Here is a 14,595-nt window from a genome sequence, read left to right as displayed (position 1 = left end):
ATCTTCAAGAATACTTAAAGGTATTTAATCGATATATTTTTGTTTACAAAAACTAATGCATTTTTCATTTTGTATTTTTTAGCCTAATCTGAGAACAAAAACTGCAACTGGAGGTAAAATTCTACGTTTTTGTTTTAACAAATTTCTAGGAAGGCAGCTATTAAATTAGCTAAATAAAATAAGCATAATACCCTTTTGGACTCGGCAGCTTCTAAAAAAAACACGTTCATATTGACTGAGCTCAACTCAGAGTGTTACATTGCGCGTGACTTAAGCGGAGAAAAAAACCGGCGCACAGAAAAGTAGCAAGCGATCAAAATTCGAGTGATAACTATGCGACGCGTTGACCAACGTACACACCCACACAAACACGTGTATGTGCAGAGATGCTCTGGAGCCAGAGATAAGCAGTCACCTGTTTGTGTGGGTGTTCGCTGTCATTTATCTACTTACGCTCATGCACTCACGACTTTTTTGGTGCTGATCGCTGATTGGTCCAATCAAAGAGAGTTTGCATTGTAGTTTACTGCTGGTCGCTTGCCTGCTCTCTTTTCTGCGCGCCGGTTTTACGGACCTGAGCAATTTTATTCTGAGTTAGTGTGGCACTGTTAGTCAATATGGCATGTTGTTATGCTGCGAGCGATAGTCTATTAAGCCTATTATTTTGTTAGTAAGGACATGTACCGGCATTTATTAATATACCTTTTTGAACTCATACAGATTAAATCTATTAATTGGCTTGGTAATATAAAATTGAATAATTTATATGTAGAAATCGGTGTACAGAAAATGTACATGTCTTGTTTTAACCTATTAGCAGCGTGCACTAGCAGCCATATACACATATATGCGTGTACATTTCGATTATCTCTGCATACATTGGTTTGGGTGTGTTTTCGTAAATGATATCTTACTATGATTGTATGTGATTGCTTATGCGTTATCTACCTTTGAATAGTGAACACTAATTTGACAAAAACGTTAATTAAGCCTATTGATTTTTAATTGGTTTAAATGCCAATCGATAGTAGAGATCCGTGCGAGTTGAAAAAGGTATAACATTTTTTAGTCTTACTAAGTCACTTTTTAAAGCGCTGACGATTTTCAAGATTTTCACAACATTTTTGTCTGTCTTTCAAAAATTGGTCGTAATATAACAGACATCTTTTAAATTAATACATTTTTTATCTTGTATTTTTCAGCCAAATCTGCTACAGCAATGGACAACATATAATCAGCAAATGATAGCTATTCATGGTGCCTAGTTGACCTCTATATCCTTGGTTATTCCGTATCATGGAAATAGTCCTAGCGAACCTAAAGGACCTAGTTCTAGCAAAATGCGCAAGAACATGGTCCAAAAATATGTATGCTTCTTTTTACAGGGGCCCCCACCAACAGCCCCGCCCCCTGGATGGTTTCTAGTTGACTAGCATATCCTTGGTTATACCGTACCATCGATATAGTCCTTGGAAACCTAGAGGATCAGATCCCTGCAAAATGTGCATTAAAATGGTCCAAAAACATGTATGCTTTTTCTTTCAGGAGCCCTTTTACATTAGCTGCAGCTGCAGCTGTTGTTTAACAGGCGGCTTAAGGCGCTCATTGAACATAAACTCATAATTAACAGCACTTGAGTTACATTTGTGCCCCTTAATGCTATGCAATGAAAATTTTTATTCAAACCACTCGTCGACCTTCTGGGCATTTCTGTTCGCCTGGTATTTGAGTGGAATTTTAGTGCAAATTTGGGCCCGGCGCGAGGGTGCCCCTTTTAACTACGTCATTTTTCGGCCGAAAAAATATTGTACGTCAACCTTCTGGGCATTTATGTTCGCCTGGTATTTTTGGGAAATTTTAGTTAAAATTTTGGACCCAGCCGCCGACGAGGGCGCCCCTTTTGGATATGCAATGAAATTTTTTCGCCATTTTTTTTTCGACCTTCTGGACATTTCTGTTCGCCTGGTATTTTAAAAATAACTATATCTGGCTATGACGTTCCAAAACGACATAACTCCAGCGCAAGCGGTTGCCAATGGAGATATGACGTTCCAAAACGACATAACTCCAGCGCCAGCGATTGCCAACAGACGCCCCTTGTGGGTATGCAATGAATTATTTCATTTAATTTAAAATTTTAGCCGCATTGTCCTTGGAAATAAAAAAACAGGAGTTTACATTTAAATAATTCATTTATTTGATTATTTTTTTAAATTATTTCTCTCAAAATTATACAAATCGAGTATAAATAACATATATAGCTTATTAGAACATAAAATGGCTATATCTGGCTTAATTAAAGTCCTGTCCTGAAAAAATTTGCTTTGTCCCTCGTGGAGGTCCTTGGAATTCATTGTAGTCCTTAATTTGTCAATCTATAAAGATAAAAACACATTGAAATTAAAAAAGTAAAAAAATGTATAGAGTACTTTATGTAAAGAAAAAAGGACATAACTCGGTCATATCCTTGCAGATATTCAAAGGACATGGTGCGTTAGGATCGTTTAAGCCCCCTGCATTGATCTGCATCAAAAAAATATGGGGTCATCTAAGAATCATATGACCCGAAATTTGACTTGTAAAATTTAAGTCACGGCGCGCACGGAAATGAGCCGAAAACACAAATCCTTAAATATCTCCAAAACTACAAGGACGATATCAGTGAAATTTGGCCAGTTGGTAGTCCTGGTCAATACAATTATTTTGACACATAGCTCGGCAGGATATGCAAGGATATGGTCGAGTTATGGCTTATTTTCCTCCAACGAAATCGTCCTTAAAACATTTTTGTCTGAAGGACTTTCGTCCTTTGAGTTGTAAATTATTAAATGGGAGGATGAACACTATCTGTTGGCCAAAGGACGTCCCGATAGCCCTTCAAATGGCAAAGTTAGCCCGGAATTTTTTGATTTTGGTCAATTTTGCGACTAACCCCCTAGAAAAAATTTGAGTGAAATTTTTTGTCGAATCCTTGAAATTCTTGAATGCCATTCGATAGTCCTGCTTCCTACGAGTTCAAAACGGTATATCCTTCCGATATCCTTAAGGATTTGACCGATTTACGGCTATTTAAAAAATATCCTTTTTAGAAAATTGGCCATATTTCGGAAACGAAAAGGACGATTTTGTTGTCCTTTGGCCAGCTTATGGTCCTTGTTCATACGAGTTGTTTGACACAGGACTTGTAAGGATCCACAAGGATACGGCCGAGTTATGGCTTTCCTAATTAACAAAAGAATTGTATTCATATCTAGGCTGTCTAAAGGACTTTCGTCCTTTTCATTGCCTTTTCTTAATCGGGAGGTTGAGGACTATCGGTCGACCAAAGGACATCATGATCCGCAAGGATACGGCCGATCTACAGCCTTCTTTCTTTACAGGCAAATACCTATGTTTCTCAGCTCCTTGAAGAACTTTCGTCCTTTTTATTACATACTCTAAATTGATAAGGCAAAGACTGCATGTCGGCCAAAGGCCATCGGAATTGTGCTTGAAATGGCCAATTTAAGGCCGATTCGGTTATAAATATCCTTTTTATATCATACCACAAGGTCGTGTTTGGAATCCTTTGCACAGTTGGTACGCCTGGTCTTTACAAATTAGTTGATATAGGACTCATCAAGATCAGGAAAGATATAACCGAGCTGAGGTCTACTTTCTCAACTTATTGCAGGAGTTCCGTCCTTTGTGCGGTATTGGGTTTCAAAAGCAATGAGACTAGAAGTGACTTACCTAGCTATCAACTCAGCAAACTGAAGGGAATGGCAGCAGCAGAGTCGACAGCCCGCGGCCTCATCTACGCCGGAAGCTGTCAATACCATGGCAATAACAGGCGCGAAAGAAAGAGCAAACAGTCTGCTTCAGGCTGCACAATAGATTTAAGTTTACGTAATCTAGGTCGAGATAATTGGAAGACGTACAACAGATGCGCTCAGATTAAGCTGCTACAAAATATCCGACATCAAATTAGCAATGCTGTTGGTCCAAAATCACCTGGAATTATTGGATAATGTAACATGAACAGATACACTTTAGGCTTATGCTCTTACCTTGTATCTCAATGAGCAACCTGATGTGGTGCTATATCATTCTATGTTTGAGATATCTGTCACCCCTGGGACACTTGGGTCTCGTAATGCGCAAACGTTCTCCATTGCTGCTAGACCTGCAAATAAATCAAATCACATTCAAATTAGCAATCGATGGTCCTGAATTCTGCGAGTTACATAGTGTGTCCTTACCTGATCCATAAGTATTTGGCAGTATATATTAGATTATAACTGCTAATACAATCGGACCCTTAGCTATAGCAGGCGGGAGAGAAAGGTCTTTGCCAGATCTACAAGGATTTGGCCGAGTTATGGCAAAAAAATAATTTTCTTTTTAAAAAAATAGCTCTACCTCGGCCATATCCTTGCGGATTTTTAGAAGACGTGGTACGTAAATAGCCTGAAAACACAGAATCCTTAATATCAGTTATTAGCCGTGGTCAATACTTTGTGGTGATTTAAAAGTTAGCGAATCTATTCTTTAAATCTTATGATTATACAGTATTTACAAGGATTTATAAATCTCAAAGTTTTTCATTTTTAACTATCCAATTTCTTTGCTTTGATTTTATTTAAAGTTGCTCTTTTCATGTGCAGTGCTTAATGACATTTCATGAATATATCAAAATATATTATGAGTTTACTTAAGTAGGGCATTAAATTGTCGTTTAAGTTAGATAAGTCCCGACGCCGTTTAGCATTTTATGTACAAAGAGCAACGAAACTATTTTCATTGACTAGACATTGCTTTAATGATGAATGCAACGGCAAAGGATTCAAAAGATATGACAAGCTAACAATCAACGCATCTCGAGTTAAATTTATAGTTTGCCTTACATTTTTTACATTCGATACAAAGTTATATATTATTATTTATCGGTAGCGTATTTTAGTTACGGCTTTGTGTCAAGTTAAAGGAAACAAATTAAATTGTTTTAAAAATTTTGAATGGTTTTTAAATTGTTAATACGCTGATTCACTAATCTGTGGATTGTTTTATAGTTGTTGGCCCTGCTTGCCGATCCTTGGGCTGGATGCGGGTATAGTAACGATAGCCATTATACATGAACGCCCAGATGAGCATATATATGAACCCAAAATAGTTGACTGCACTAAACACGGTAATCCAGCGTTCGTATTTGAGAAAGACAAACGAGGTGAGACACCAGCCCATGTAGATGATATTGTACGATTTTAAGCACAAGAAATTGAGTACAGTATAGATCTGGGAATTGTTTAACATTTCACCATATTGGGGCAGCACGTGTTTGGTATAAACGAATTCAATCTGTAAATATTATCGTATATAAATATACATCATATAAACCCAACTCATCCAGGCACTCACCTGCTTTTCAGTGCTGACAATCATGTACTCCATTAGGAATGCCATGTAATAGCCACTGTGATAACCGTGCCATACAGCCAGAAAAGTCAATGCCGCCGCGTAGCTGATATTGCGATTGTTAAGGAACTTCAGGCGCTTGAATATATAGTGGCCGACCCATTGATTAGTGTTTACATTGAAGCTCTGCACATAGTGCTGCATGGTGTTTCCGGTCTCAAGTAGCGACAACTTCACATTGCTGCAGCCGGACCAGTCCGGATTTCCAAACGCATCTTTTTCCTTGTAGGTAAATCCAATGCACATTAGACCGCCCTCCGCAAACAGCCAACACGATATGTACTTATACAGTGTGAATTTGCCCCAGAATCCCAAAAAGTAAATGCGCTTGATGAAGGACTGCTTCGCAAATTCCGGCGACAAGAAATAGCTATCCGGCAGAAAATATAAGCCCACTTGGCATACAAACAGATAGAGCACACCGATACTTAGGCGTTTAAGACCCGCCTGTACACAACCATCGTATTTCCGATACTCGCCATTGGTGAAGCTCTGATATCGTCTGTAGGGAAACTGAGGTCCAACCAGAAAACTACTGGGAAAATATGCAAATGCTAAAAGCTGCAGGTATGAAGGTGGCTTTTGCAACGCCGTTTCCTTTTGTGCTTTCGAAAGCGCCTCTTCCGGCTTCAAGCCATCGGCCACATCGAATCCAAATCCAATCATGCGCAGGGTCAATATGCAATGCGGCATCGTCCACAATATATCATATTCATTGCTGGCCGTAAAGTAGTAGCCCACCAGCAAGTAGATCATATGAAACATAAAATTGATTATCAGCATCAGAAGAGGTGCGCTGCGCAGCAGGGTAACCAGCACATAGGTGACGCTTATGGCCGAAAGTGAGTGATATGTGTCCTTGCCATAGTTAAAATAACATAAGGTCATGCCGCAGAATGCAAAAAACAGATGATGTAACAGCTTCAACTGTGTATTAACAATCAGTTTATGATAAATCGCCGCAATTGGATAGCCTGCGGGAGAAAACTGATTATTTAGGAGCATATTAATTTGATTAATAAATATGTTTACCGGCCAGCAGCGTCACCAGCAGTCGAAAAGCCTCCACGGGCACGCCAACCTTTTTGGCCAGCACCTCTGACGGGTCCATAACGGGTTTGTGATGCTGATGCTGTTGCTGCAAGGGAGCAAGGGAAGCCTTATCAGTAAATGTTCCGTATAGTTTGCATGTGCTTCGGCTTGCTCAATGTGAACTGATTGACGCACGTTTATCATTATCACTAAGAGGGTTTAAACAAGCAACTAATTTGTTGCTCCTAATCAACATTATGACGCATTTGCATGATCCAAATCACGGAGTCCCACTGGGTGGCGCCGAAATTCATGTCTGCTAAGAAACAGATATGCAGGCTACACTGTAACAATGTGATCAGCTTCATATTTTAAGTGTGTTGATTGAGTGGGGCACAAAGGTTTACTAAAGCAATTAAATTGTAAATTACTACCTTGGGAACTCTATTGATGGCGTTACCTAATTAGAATTCGAATTAGAGTACAGGCAATTTACGCAATGCCAGGTATATACATTAAGTTTGATTTAAAAGTCAACCAATCTAATGACTGAATTTTCGCCGGAATTTAACACTTCACATAATTTAGAAAATAGCTTAAAAGTTGCTATGGCAAATGGATTTAATAAAGCAAACACGCCGTACGTGATTTCTTCACAGCTGTTTCTCGATATTACTAGTTCGATTACAATATCTAGTTCACTCACAAATTTAGAAAGTTCACAATGGGTCTTATAAAAAGCTGAGGATGTATAAGAGAGTATTTTGTATTCAGTCTGTAATGACATATATGTATATGGGCAAATCAAATTATATTTATCAACACTGAAATTTGAACGATCAAATATAATTATTATTATGGAACTTAAATTGTATGTGTCATGCCGACACAGTTCCGTTCGTCACAGCTGCGATCGAACTGGTTCGGAACAAAACTCGATTAATCTGATAAACATTACATTAAACAAATTGAATATTGCACAGATCTTCATTTTGTCGATTCATTAATTATAAAGTAACTTTTATAGTTAACCTACTGAATGAATCACAGGTCACAGCGATTGAACTATTCGCGAAGAACAACAAACGCAGCAGCTGTTTTGCCCCTGAGTATGAAAGTCCCCGTTTGGTTTACGTGTCACAAGTTTAATATTGGCTTTCCCGTAGTATTGCAGCTAAATTGATGCAAAACTGGCACACACAGGCAGCAGCAGCAGTGGCAGCAGCATGCGACGCAACAATTATCCATACCAGCCCCTAAATCAGCATCCTGCTCCCAGCGGACCAGCTGGACACGATGCATTGGAGGCCGAAAACGAACGCGCCGCCGAGGAACTGCAACAGAAAATAGGCGCACTCAAATCCCTGACCATAGACATTGGCAATGAGGTGCGCTATCAGGACAAGCTGCTGCGCGGCATTGACGATGACATGGATCGGACAGGTGGATTTCTGGGCAACACAATGACACGCGTCGTACGTCTGGCCAAGCAGGGGGGCGGCTCCAAGCAAATGTGTTACATGTTCCTCTTTGTCCTGTTCGTTTTTGTGCTGCTGTGGCTCACGCTGAAGTTCAAATAGTCGGGCCGTGTTTTATTTTTTAAATATATTTTTAAATAACTACAAAATTGTGGTCAATCTTCAAGCGGGAATCCTGGTGTATATTACAATATATAGGCTAACTCATAATTGTGCTTCAGTTCTTTAACATATCGCGCATAACCATTTACAATTTGTCTTATTGCAGTTATCCAAGAGCATAAATGTAAGCACTTAATGGACCTCGTCAACCAAATTTACAGAAGATTTGTATTTTTACTTATAAAATGTTTAGATACTTACAAACTTTTATTCGGTAAGAGTACAAAACAGCATACACACACTCGCAGACACACTTTTAAGGTATAGATGGGCAAAACTTTGGACTTATGTTGTAATGATTCCGATGCCCTCGCATTGGAGTTTTGCTTTGATTGATTCGTTTACGATACTAGCGTAAACCTTGCACATTGCACGTTAGCTTTTTGGGGGCTATGCATGAAATGTCTTCATCTTTTTACTGCGCCGACTGAAGTCAGCTTGCTCCAAGGCATCCTCCACATCGCTACTCAGGTCGTCGCCACTTAAGAAATCTGTTCCATTTGACGTGTTTCCCTCCAGGCGACGAACTACGATAAGGAATCAAGGCAAGCTAAGCATTCGTATGTGTATGTGGGTATTTTCGATATTTCTTACTTTGTTCATCCAGGATGCTGTTCTGTTTCTTAATATCCTCGATGTCCTTTTGGTTCTCACTTATTTTGCGGCGCAGCGTTTGAATGCATTCGGTGGTTTTCTTGAGTATCTGTGCGCGGCTGGCCTGTAGTGATAAATGACGAAATTAGTCAATTTTACAACATGAGTTTTTTAGGGACATGAATATGGTTTTGTCCTTCTAAGTCAGACATTTTATGATAAGAAATATTCATTTAGCAAACATTGCCAATATTCCTATTATTAATACTGGTAACGATTCTTAACTCAGAATTTACCTAGGTAGGTCAGCCTATAGCCTACCTTAGTCAAGAGATCCTATCTTAATAGAAGTGTGATAAAATGACGCTGCGCAGGAGGAGACATTTGAAAGAAATAGGTCCTTTCTTTCTTCTGTCCCCTACTTTTTGTATTGGGTAGGATTCCTTGCTCTTTATAATTATACTGTTGCTCACCTTTTCACCCTTTAACGTAGGCACCGCTTCGCGCAAATTGGTGAAGCTCTCTTTGATGTGATCTCGTCGACGGCGCTCCAATGCGTTGTGGTGTGCTCGTTTTTCGGCCTTGAAATAATAAAAACAAACAAATTTCACAGTCTTGCAAGTCAGGCAGCAAGCACAGCAACAACAATGGGAGCATGTGTCTGTTTATAAACAATGTCAGCGTGGGTCTCTGTTATTATTATTGCCCTCCTATTCTGTGGCTTGCTCACCTGCGTAAAATTTGCGGTACTTGTATGTCGCGAGGAGCCCAGACCATTGTCAGAGTCACCATCGTCCTGCAAGGAAATATGCGATATTATTTATGACGTCAATTGCGTATCGCATTTATGCTTACGTCACTCTCGATGTCAATATCTCTGTCGTCATCGCTCATACTCATTTTGTCAGCTCCTGTTCACTTTAACTCAAGTAAAACAATTTATTTTAAAGCACTCTGTGGGCGTCACACGGGTTTGTTGATATTTTATCCTAGCGTCCCTCTGGTCGCGTGCTATTTATTTTGTTTGCCAGCGCACGTTTTGGATACCGTTCAGTGTGACAGCAACCGGTTAGCACCAAAATACACAACATATTTACCTAAATACTAAACACGTATTACAAATAATTCTGCTCAAATATTATTTTCGAGCGAATCACGAAATATAGTACAATATTCAATGAGTTTTACATCAAGAATGTTTATGGACATATATATAATTTAACTTAAATTATAAATTATAAAATTACATCGAAGAATAGTCATGATGAAACATCGCTTTGGTATTTAAATACCGACAAGTGTTGGTTGAATGAACTAATTCAATAGTTCCGTTTAATGAATCGTTCGTGGGAACCAATTTCCGAACGATTTGATACAGCTTTAATGCATAGAAATAAAAACAGAAACGCGTGTTCCAGCGTTTTAACAATTTAATTTCGTTTTGTTTAGTTCTTAAAACAAAATCTCGCCTATTTTTGATGGCTTTTCCCACATCAAGTGCACAGCAAGCCGAAACCAACCGTAAAATACTTGAGGAAATACAGACCAAGAAGCAGTTGCTCATTGGGCTGGGTAGCACAACGAATCAGGTGAATGTAAATTCTAGCTGCATTTTCTTTGAATCTGCTTAATGTTTTTTTAATTCGCCTTTAAGATGCCCGCACCGCAGCTGCTTGGCCAGCCGACAGTGACAGTAGAATTTCCGCAGAGCGTGAGCGTTACGCCTAATGCCGCTGGCGGCCTCGGCGCGCCACGATCTGCATTTAATCCAACGAGCTCTACTACTCTGGGTTTCTTTATACCGCAGGATTCGTATTTTGGAAATAGTTTTATACCCGTGTTGCCACGCCTGGAGCCACTGCCGACACCGGCAGCGCCCAACGCCAAGTAATTTCTTAGCACAGTACACACGTCCCTCCATATGGCTCGCCTAAAGCTGAAGAAGCTGGAGGAGTATCTGCAGTGTGTCGATGGCTTTGAACAGCCAAAGATTCTGCTGGAACAGTATCCAACACCACCCCACATAGCTGCTTGCATGGCGCACCACATGCAAGCCCAGCACGACGACATTGAGGGGAAGTTTGTGGCTGATCTGGGATGTGGTTGCGGTATGCTCAGCATTGCCGCCACATTACTGGGAGCGCAGCTTACTGTTGGCTTCGAGCTCGATGACGCTGCCGTTGACATTTACCGCCAGAATGTGCTGGACATGGAGCTGCCAAATGCAGATTGTGTGCGTGCGAATGTGCTGCAATTGCCGGGCAGTAAGTGGGATAATGCCTTCGACACGGTGGTTATGAATCCGCCCTTTGGCACCAAACATAATGCTGGCATGGATATGCGGTTTTTGAATGTGGGCATGCGTCTGGCCACAGGAGCTGTCTACTCGCTGCACAAAACCTCCACACGGTGAGTGAGCAGCTGCAATAGTCTTAAAAATAATATGCTCTGACTAAGTACCTGGAATGGGAGAGAGGAATGTGAACGTTATGCTATCGACTATAGGCTGTAAATTTAAAATTTGTACTTTATTTATTGATGTTAATGGTGCTATCAGAACAGAATTCAAGTCGGAACGGTATATCAATAACTAATTACAGTTAATATGCGCGGGCAGCTAAATTAGACGGAACATTGAGGAAATTCTCAGTTATTTCTACAGATAATATAAGCTCTTCTATATTATGTAGTTTTATATGTCATCTACAAAATAAATAAGAACCCTTTTTCTCAACTCTGTTATAAGAAGCAAAACTGTGTTATCGATCTGTAAGCAAGATTGTTGCGGAGATTAGGAGATTATTTAGAAATCTTTCAACTCAGGAATGAGGAGCACAAGTTTGTGAAGGTATTGAGAAAAGTCAGTATTTATAAGTCTTAAGTCAACGTACTCTCTATTATCTATAATTGAAATTGTGTTTATGTTTATTTTTGCAGTACTTACATCCAAAAGAAGTCCAAAGAGTGGGGCGCTCGGAGTAGCGTAGTTGCTGAATTGCGTTATAACATCGAAGCCAGCTACAAGTTCCATAAGCAGAAGTCTAAGGATATTGAGGTTGACTTTTGGCGCTTTGATGTCAGCGAACTGTGACACAGCTCAACACAGCTCGAAGAGTTTAGTTAAGATTAGTTATTACAAATGAAATGCATTTTTTTTTTGACATTTTTATAATACAATTAACACGACAAAAACAAGATTAACAAAATAAAAACGAATTCCGTGCAAACGTTTCTTTTACTCTACGTTAAAGACAACGCCCTGAGCACAGGCCAGTTCGCCCGAGTGATTCACCGTGATGGTGGCACGCTTGCAGTACTGTTTCCATGCATCTGATCCCGATTCACGACCACCGCCCGTAGCCTTCTCACCGCCAAAGGCGCCGCCAATTTCTGCGCCGTTTGTGGTGGTGTTAATATTAACGATACCACAATCGGAACCTTGGGCACCAATCCATTTGAAGGCCTGGCTAATATTCTCCGTGAAGATGGCCGAGGACAGGCCCTGCTCCACCTCATTGTTCCAGGCAATAGCCTCGTTCACATCGCGCGCTTTGAGCACATAGACAATGGGAGCAAATGTTTCACGATGCACAACGCTGGCATCATGCGGCAGTCCAGTAATGATGGTGGGCTCCACATAATGCCCAGCACGCTCCAAAACACGTCCTCCAAAGGCTACAGTGCCGCCCAGCAGCTTGGCCTCCTCGATGGTCGCTTTATAGCTGTCGACATTCTGCTGTGTGTGCACGGGTCCCACGAGGGTTTGCGCCTCCAGCTGGTGGCCAATGCGCGGCAATAGCTGCGCATACTTGACAGTCAACGCCTCCACAAAGCTGTCGTGCAGTTTCTCGTGGACAATGATGCGCCTTGTGGTGGTGCAGCGCTGTCCGCTGGTGCCAATGCAACCAAAGAGCGCCGCATCTAAGGCCATTTTTATATTGGCCGACTCGTCAACAATTAACGCGTTGTTGCCGCCCAACTCCAATATGACCTTGCCGAAACGACGCTGAACCTCCACACCAACATCCCGTCCCGTCTGGCAGCTGCCCGTGAAACTGAGCAGATTGACGCGTTTATCCGCGACTAGAGCTGCGCCCACATCTGTGCCACCTTGGCAGAGGCTGACCACGGCCGGCAAATTGTTGCGTCGCAACACCTCGGCGACAATTTTGGTGGTGGCCACGGAGACGAGGGGGGTGCTGGGCGCTCCCTTCCATAGCACGCTGTTGCCTGTTGTCAAAGCAATGGCTGTATTCCAGCCAAAGACGGCGTTGGGAAAGTTGTAGGCCGATATAACGCCCACTAGGCCAAGCGGACGCCATGCCTCTAATATGGTGTGCTGGGCACGCTCCGAATTGATTACCTGGCCGGCATAGATGCGTGAGAGTCCCACGGCATAGTCGCAAATGTCAATGAACTCCTGTACCTCGCCCTGACCCTCGCTGTAGATCTTGCCCACCTCCAGGGAGACAAGCTTGCCTAGCGGTTCCTTGTATTTGCGTAGCTCGTCGCCAATTTGACGCACAATCTCGCCACGCACGGGTGCCGGCACCTGGCGCCATTGCTTGTAGGCCTCCACGGTCAGTCCGATTGCTTGCTGCAGTTCCTGCACATTACCCTGACGCACTGTGGCAATGGCCTGACCGGTGCCTGGATCATAGCTGGTGATGCTCGGTCCTCGACCCTGCCAGTGGCCCGAAAACACGCCGGGATTGTCACGTTCAAGACCCAGATCCTTGAGGAAACTGTACTCCGGCTGATCAATCAGAAAAGAGGCACTGCGCAGCTGCTGCCGTTGGCCCGACAATAGCCGGCCATGCTGGGCGGGCAACCGTCTCGTCAAATGTCTCAAATGTGCGATCATGCTACCTCAAAAAAACAGAAAGAGCCAATGAGATTTATGGATTACTGATAGGCCTGATACGCCTGATACGCGCACCGTATCGCCCCGATAAGCGTTCACTTGTTACTGCTTTATGGGCGTCGGATGTGTACTGGAAAAATTCCGAGTGCGCCCCCAGCGACGAGGTCTGCTGCTGATTAGCACTGCATCCCAGCCAGGGAGAAGCTAAATTAAATGCCACTCACTTTTGTTGTCCACTTAGGTCCGCTGCTTGCCGATGTGCTCCCTGCACCGCTCAGTTATCAACTGAGGCGCTGGAAAGTCCGAGCCAAAGGCAGCAGCGGCAACAGCACAGCTTATCGCATACTAAATGAGAAATATTTATACACACACGAGCATACGGAGAGCGAAAGTTGGGCATTATCTATACGTCTCTCTAAGTAGATTGCTTGCTGGCAAAAACGACAGTTACACCATTTAAAATCGGATCTCATACTTAGTAGAGATTAGGTTAAACAATAAACATCTATTATTGAAATGCTAAAGATAAAACCTTGCTGGAAAAATGTGTTTTACTCAGCTAGAATTTGTTTAGAGCTACAAAAATTATTGTTAGATTAAAACGTTGGCAACTCAGGACTCAGAACAACGCATAACATATACACAAACATATTACATACATACATGACATATTAGAATGCCAAATTGGTATAAGACCAATATAGAACAATATATCAGGCCATAAAATCTGTATTGCCTACTTGAACTTATGGGAAACGCATGACAGGGCGTTTTTCAAAAATACGATTTTAAAAATACGTTTTCTCTATCAACCACTTCCCTTCTTAATTTACTATAGTATAACAGCGCTCATTATATTAAGGTATATATATGAAATAATAATAAAATTAAATGACATATTAATTTAAATATGTATGTCATAAGACCCAAAATTTTAAATTTAAGAGTCCGTATGCTCTTTGCTTATCCAATTTAAGATAGCTGCAAATAAAATTTACGGATTTTTACTGT

General features: G+C 41.3%; 6 protein-coding genes and 1 long non-coding RNA gene across 11 annotated transcripts; 3 read left to right on the top strand and 4 right to left on the bottom strand.

Moving 5' to 3' along the window:
• Positions 1–2,233: 2,233 nt before the first annotated feature.
• On the bottom strand, positions 2,234–4,222 carry LOC115769873. Its single transcript, XR_004018790.1, has 3 exons — positions 4,050–4,222; positions 3,733–3,993; positions 2,234–2,375 (listed from the first exon to the last, which is right to left on the bottom strand). It is a non-coding gene; the product is annotated as an uncharacterized LOC115769873 (long non-coding RNA).
• Positions 4,223–4,782: 560 nt separating this feature from the next.
• Positions 4,783–7,159, bottom strand: LOC115769867 (lysophospholipid acyltransferase 5). 3 transcript variants are annotated; one of them, XM_030714868.1, is made up of 4 exons: positions 6,921–7,159; positions 6,487–6,592; positions 5,398–6,428; positions 4,783–5,337 (listed from the first exon to the last, which is right to left on the bottom strand). In XM_030714868.1, the coding sequence occupies exons 2-4, from the start codon at positions 6,563–6,565 to the stop codon at positions 5,029–5,031; spliced, it is 1,419 nt and encodes a 472-aa protein (XP_030570728.1). In that variant the 5' UTR covers positions 6,566–6,592; positions 6,921–7,159; the 3' UTR covers positions 4,783–5,028. The 3 variants fall into 3 exon arrangements, with proteins under 3 accessions (XP_030570728.1, XP_030570729.1, XP_030570727.1); XM_030714869.1 differs by having other exon boundaries at positions 6,947–7,159; XM_030714867.1 differs by lacking the exon at positions 6,921–7,159 and adding an exon at positions 6,682–6,781.
• A 265-nt stretch (positions 7,160–7,424) lies between these two features.
• On the top strand, positions 7,425–8,109 carry LOC115769870 (BET1 homolog). Its single transcript, XM_030714872.1, has 2 exons — positions 7,425–7,595; positions 7,653–8,109. Exon 2 carries the CDS (start codon positions 7,713–7,715, stop codon positions 8,064–8,066), a length of 354 nt encoding a protein of 117 aa, XP_030570732.1. The 5' UTR covers positions 7,425–7,595; positions 7,653–7,712; the 3' UTR covers positions 8,067–8,109.
• Positions 8,110–8,327: 218 nt separating this feature from the next.
• Positions 8,328–9,857, bottom strand: LOC115769869 (protein max). Its single transcript, XM_030714871.1, has 5 exons — positions 9,576–9,857; positions 9,451–9,516; positions 9,194–9,301; positions 8,721–8,844; positions 8,328–8,653 (listed from the first exon to the last, which is right to left on the bottom strand). Exons 1-5 carry the CDS (start codon positions 9,618–9,620, stop codon positions 8,517–8,519), a joined length of 480 nt encoding a protein of 159 aa, XP_030570731.1. The 5' UTR covers positions 9,621–9,857; the 3' UTR covers positions 8,328–8,516.
• An 81-nt stretch (positions 9,858–9,938) lies between these two features.
• On the top strand, positions 9,939–10,621 carry LOC115769872 (SOSS complex subunit C homolog). Its single transcript, XM_030714873.1, has 2 exons — positions 9,939–10,309; positions 10,375–10,621. Exons 1-2 carry the CDS (start codon positions 10,199–10,201, stop codon positions 10,609–10,611), a joined length of 348 nt encoding a protein of 115 aa, XP_030570733.1. The 5' UTR covers positions 9,939–10,198; the 3' UTR covers positions 10,612–10,621.
• Positions 10,622–10,623: 2 nt separating this feature from the next.
• On the top strand, positions 10,624–11,901 carry LOC115769868 (methyltransferase-like protein 5). 2 transcript variants are annotated; one of them, XR_004018789.1, is made up of 2 exons: positions 10,624–11,580; positions 11,658–11,672. XR_004018789.1 is itself a non-coding variant. In XM_030714870.1 (2 exons), the coding sequence occupies exons 1-2, from the start codon at positions 10,642–10,644 to the stop codon at positions 11,809–11,811; spliced, it is 642 nt and encodes a 213-aa protein (XP_030570730.1). In that variant the 5' UTR covers positions 10,624–10,641; the 3' UTR covers positions 11,812–11,901. The 2 variants fall into 2 exon arrangements, 1 of the variants encoding a protein (XP_030570730.1); XM_030714870.1 differs by having other exon boundaries at positions 10,624–11,129; positions 11,658–11,901.
• A 21-nt stretch (positions 11,902–11,922) lies between these two features.
• Positions 11,923–13,870, bottom strand: LOC115769866 (putative aldehyde dehydrogenase family 7 member A1 homolog). Of its 2 annotated transcripts, none has more exons than XM_030714864.1 (2): positions 13,809–13,870; positions 11,923–13,585 (listed from the first exon to the last, which is right to left on the bottom strand). In XM_030714864.1, the coding sequence occupies exon 2, from the start codon at positions 13,582–13,584 to the stop codon at positions 11,956–11,958; it is 1,629 nt and encodes a 542-aa protein (XP_030570724.1). In that variant the 5' UTR covers position 13,585; positions 13,809–13,870; the 3' UTR covers positions 11,923–11,955. The 2 variants fall into 2 exon arrangements, with proteins under 2 accessions (XP_030570724.1, XP_030570726.1); XM_030714866.1 differs by having other exon boundaries at positions 11,923–13,589; positions 13,809–13,853.
• Between the last annotated feature and the right edge of the window lie 725 nt (positions 13,871–14,595).

This window comes from Drosophila novamexicana, unplaced genomic scaffold, assembly GCF_003285875.2.
Source record: "Drosophila novamexicana strain 15010-1031.04,08,12 unplaced genomic scaffold, DnovRS2.1 tig00004554-arrow-pilon, whole genome shotgun sequence".
NCBI classification, from domain to species: domain Eukaryota; kingdom Metazoa; phylum Arthropoda; class Insecta; order Diptera; family Drosophilidae; genus Drosophila; species Drosophila novamexicana.
Note: the sequence above shows the minus strand (reverse complement) of the source record. Positions and strands in the feature narration are given on the sequence as shown.

What these genes read in the sequence shown, in the direction of transcription:
- LOC115769867 (XM_030714867.1), bottom strand. An exon ending in GCTGGTGACGCTGCTGGCCG is followed by an intron (nt 6,429 to 6,486) that starts GTAAACATATTT and finishes TTTCTCCCGCAG; the next exon opens with GCTATCCAATTGCGGCGATT. An exon ending in TTGTCAGCACTGAAAAGCAG is followed by an intron (nt 5,338 to 5,397) that starts GTGAGTGCCTGG and finishes TAATATTTACAG; the next exon opens with ATTGAATTCGTTTATACCAA.
- LOC115769868 (XM_030714870.1), top strand. Translation starts at nt 10,642, where the DNA reads ATGGCTCGCCTAAAGCTGAAGAAGCTGGAGGAGTATCTGCAGTGTGTC. An exon ending in CTGCACAAAACCTCCACACG is followed by an intron (nt 11,130 to 11,657) that starts GTGAGTGAGCAG and finishes TTATTTTTGCAG; the next exon opens with TACTTACATCCAAAAGAAGT.
- LOC115769872 (XM_030714873.1), top strand. Translation starts at nt 10,199, where the DNA reads ATGGCTTTTCCCACATCAAGTGCACAGCAAGCCGAAACCAACCGTAAA. An exon ending in TGGGTAGCACAACGAATCAG is followed by an intron (nt 10,310 to 10,374) that starts GTGAATGTAAAT and finishes TTCGCCTTTAAG; the next exon opens with ATGCCCGCACCGCAGCTGCT.
- LOC115769866 (XM_030714864.1), bottom strand. Translation starts at nt 13,584, where the DNA reads ATGATCGCACATTTGAGACATTTGACGAGACGGTTGCCCGCCCAGCAT.
- LOC115769869 (XM_030714871.1), bottom strand. Translation starts at nt 9,620, where the DNA reads ATGAGTATGAGCGATGACGACAGAGATATTGACATCGAGAGTGAC. An exon ending in GTACCGCAAATTTTACGCAG is followed by an intron (nt 9,302 to 9,450) that starts GTGAGCAAGCCA and finishes TATTATTTCAAG; the next exon opens with GCCGAAAAACGAGCACACCA. An exon ending in CAGCATCCTGGATGAACAAA is followed by an intron (nt 8,654 to 8,720) that starts GTAAGAAATATC and finishes TCCTTATCGTAG; the next exon opens with TTCGTCGCCTGGAGGGAAAC.
- LOC115769870 (XM_030714872.1), top strand. Translation starts at nt 7,713, where the DNA reads ATGCGACGCAACAATTATCCATACCAGCCCCTAAATCAGCATCCTGCT.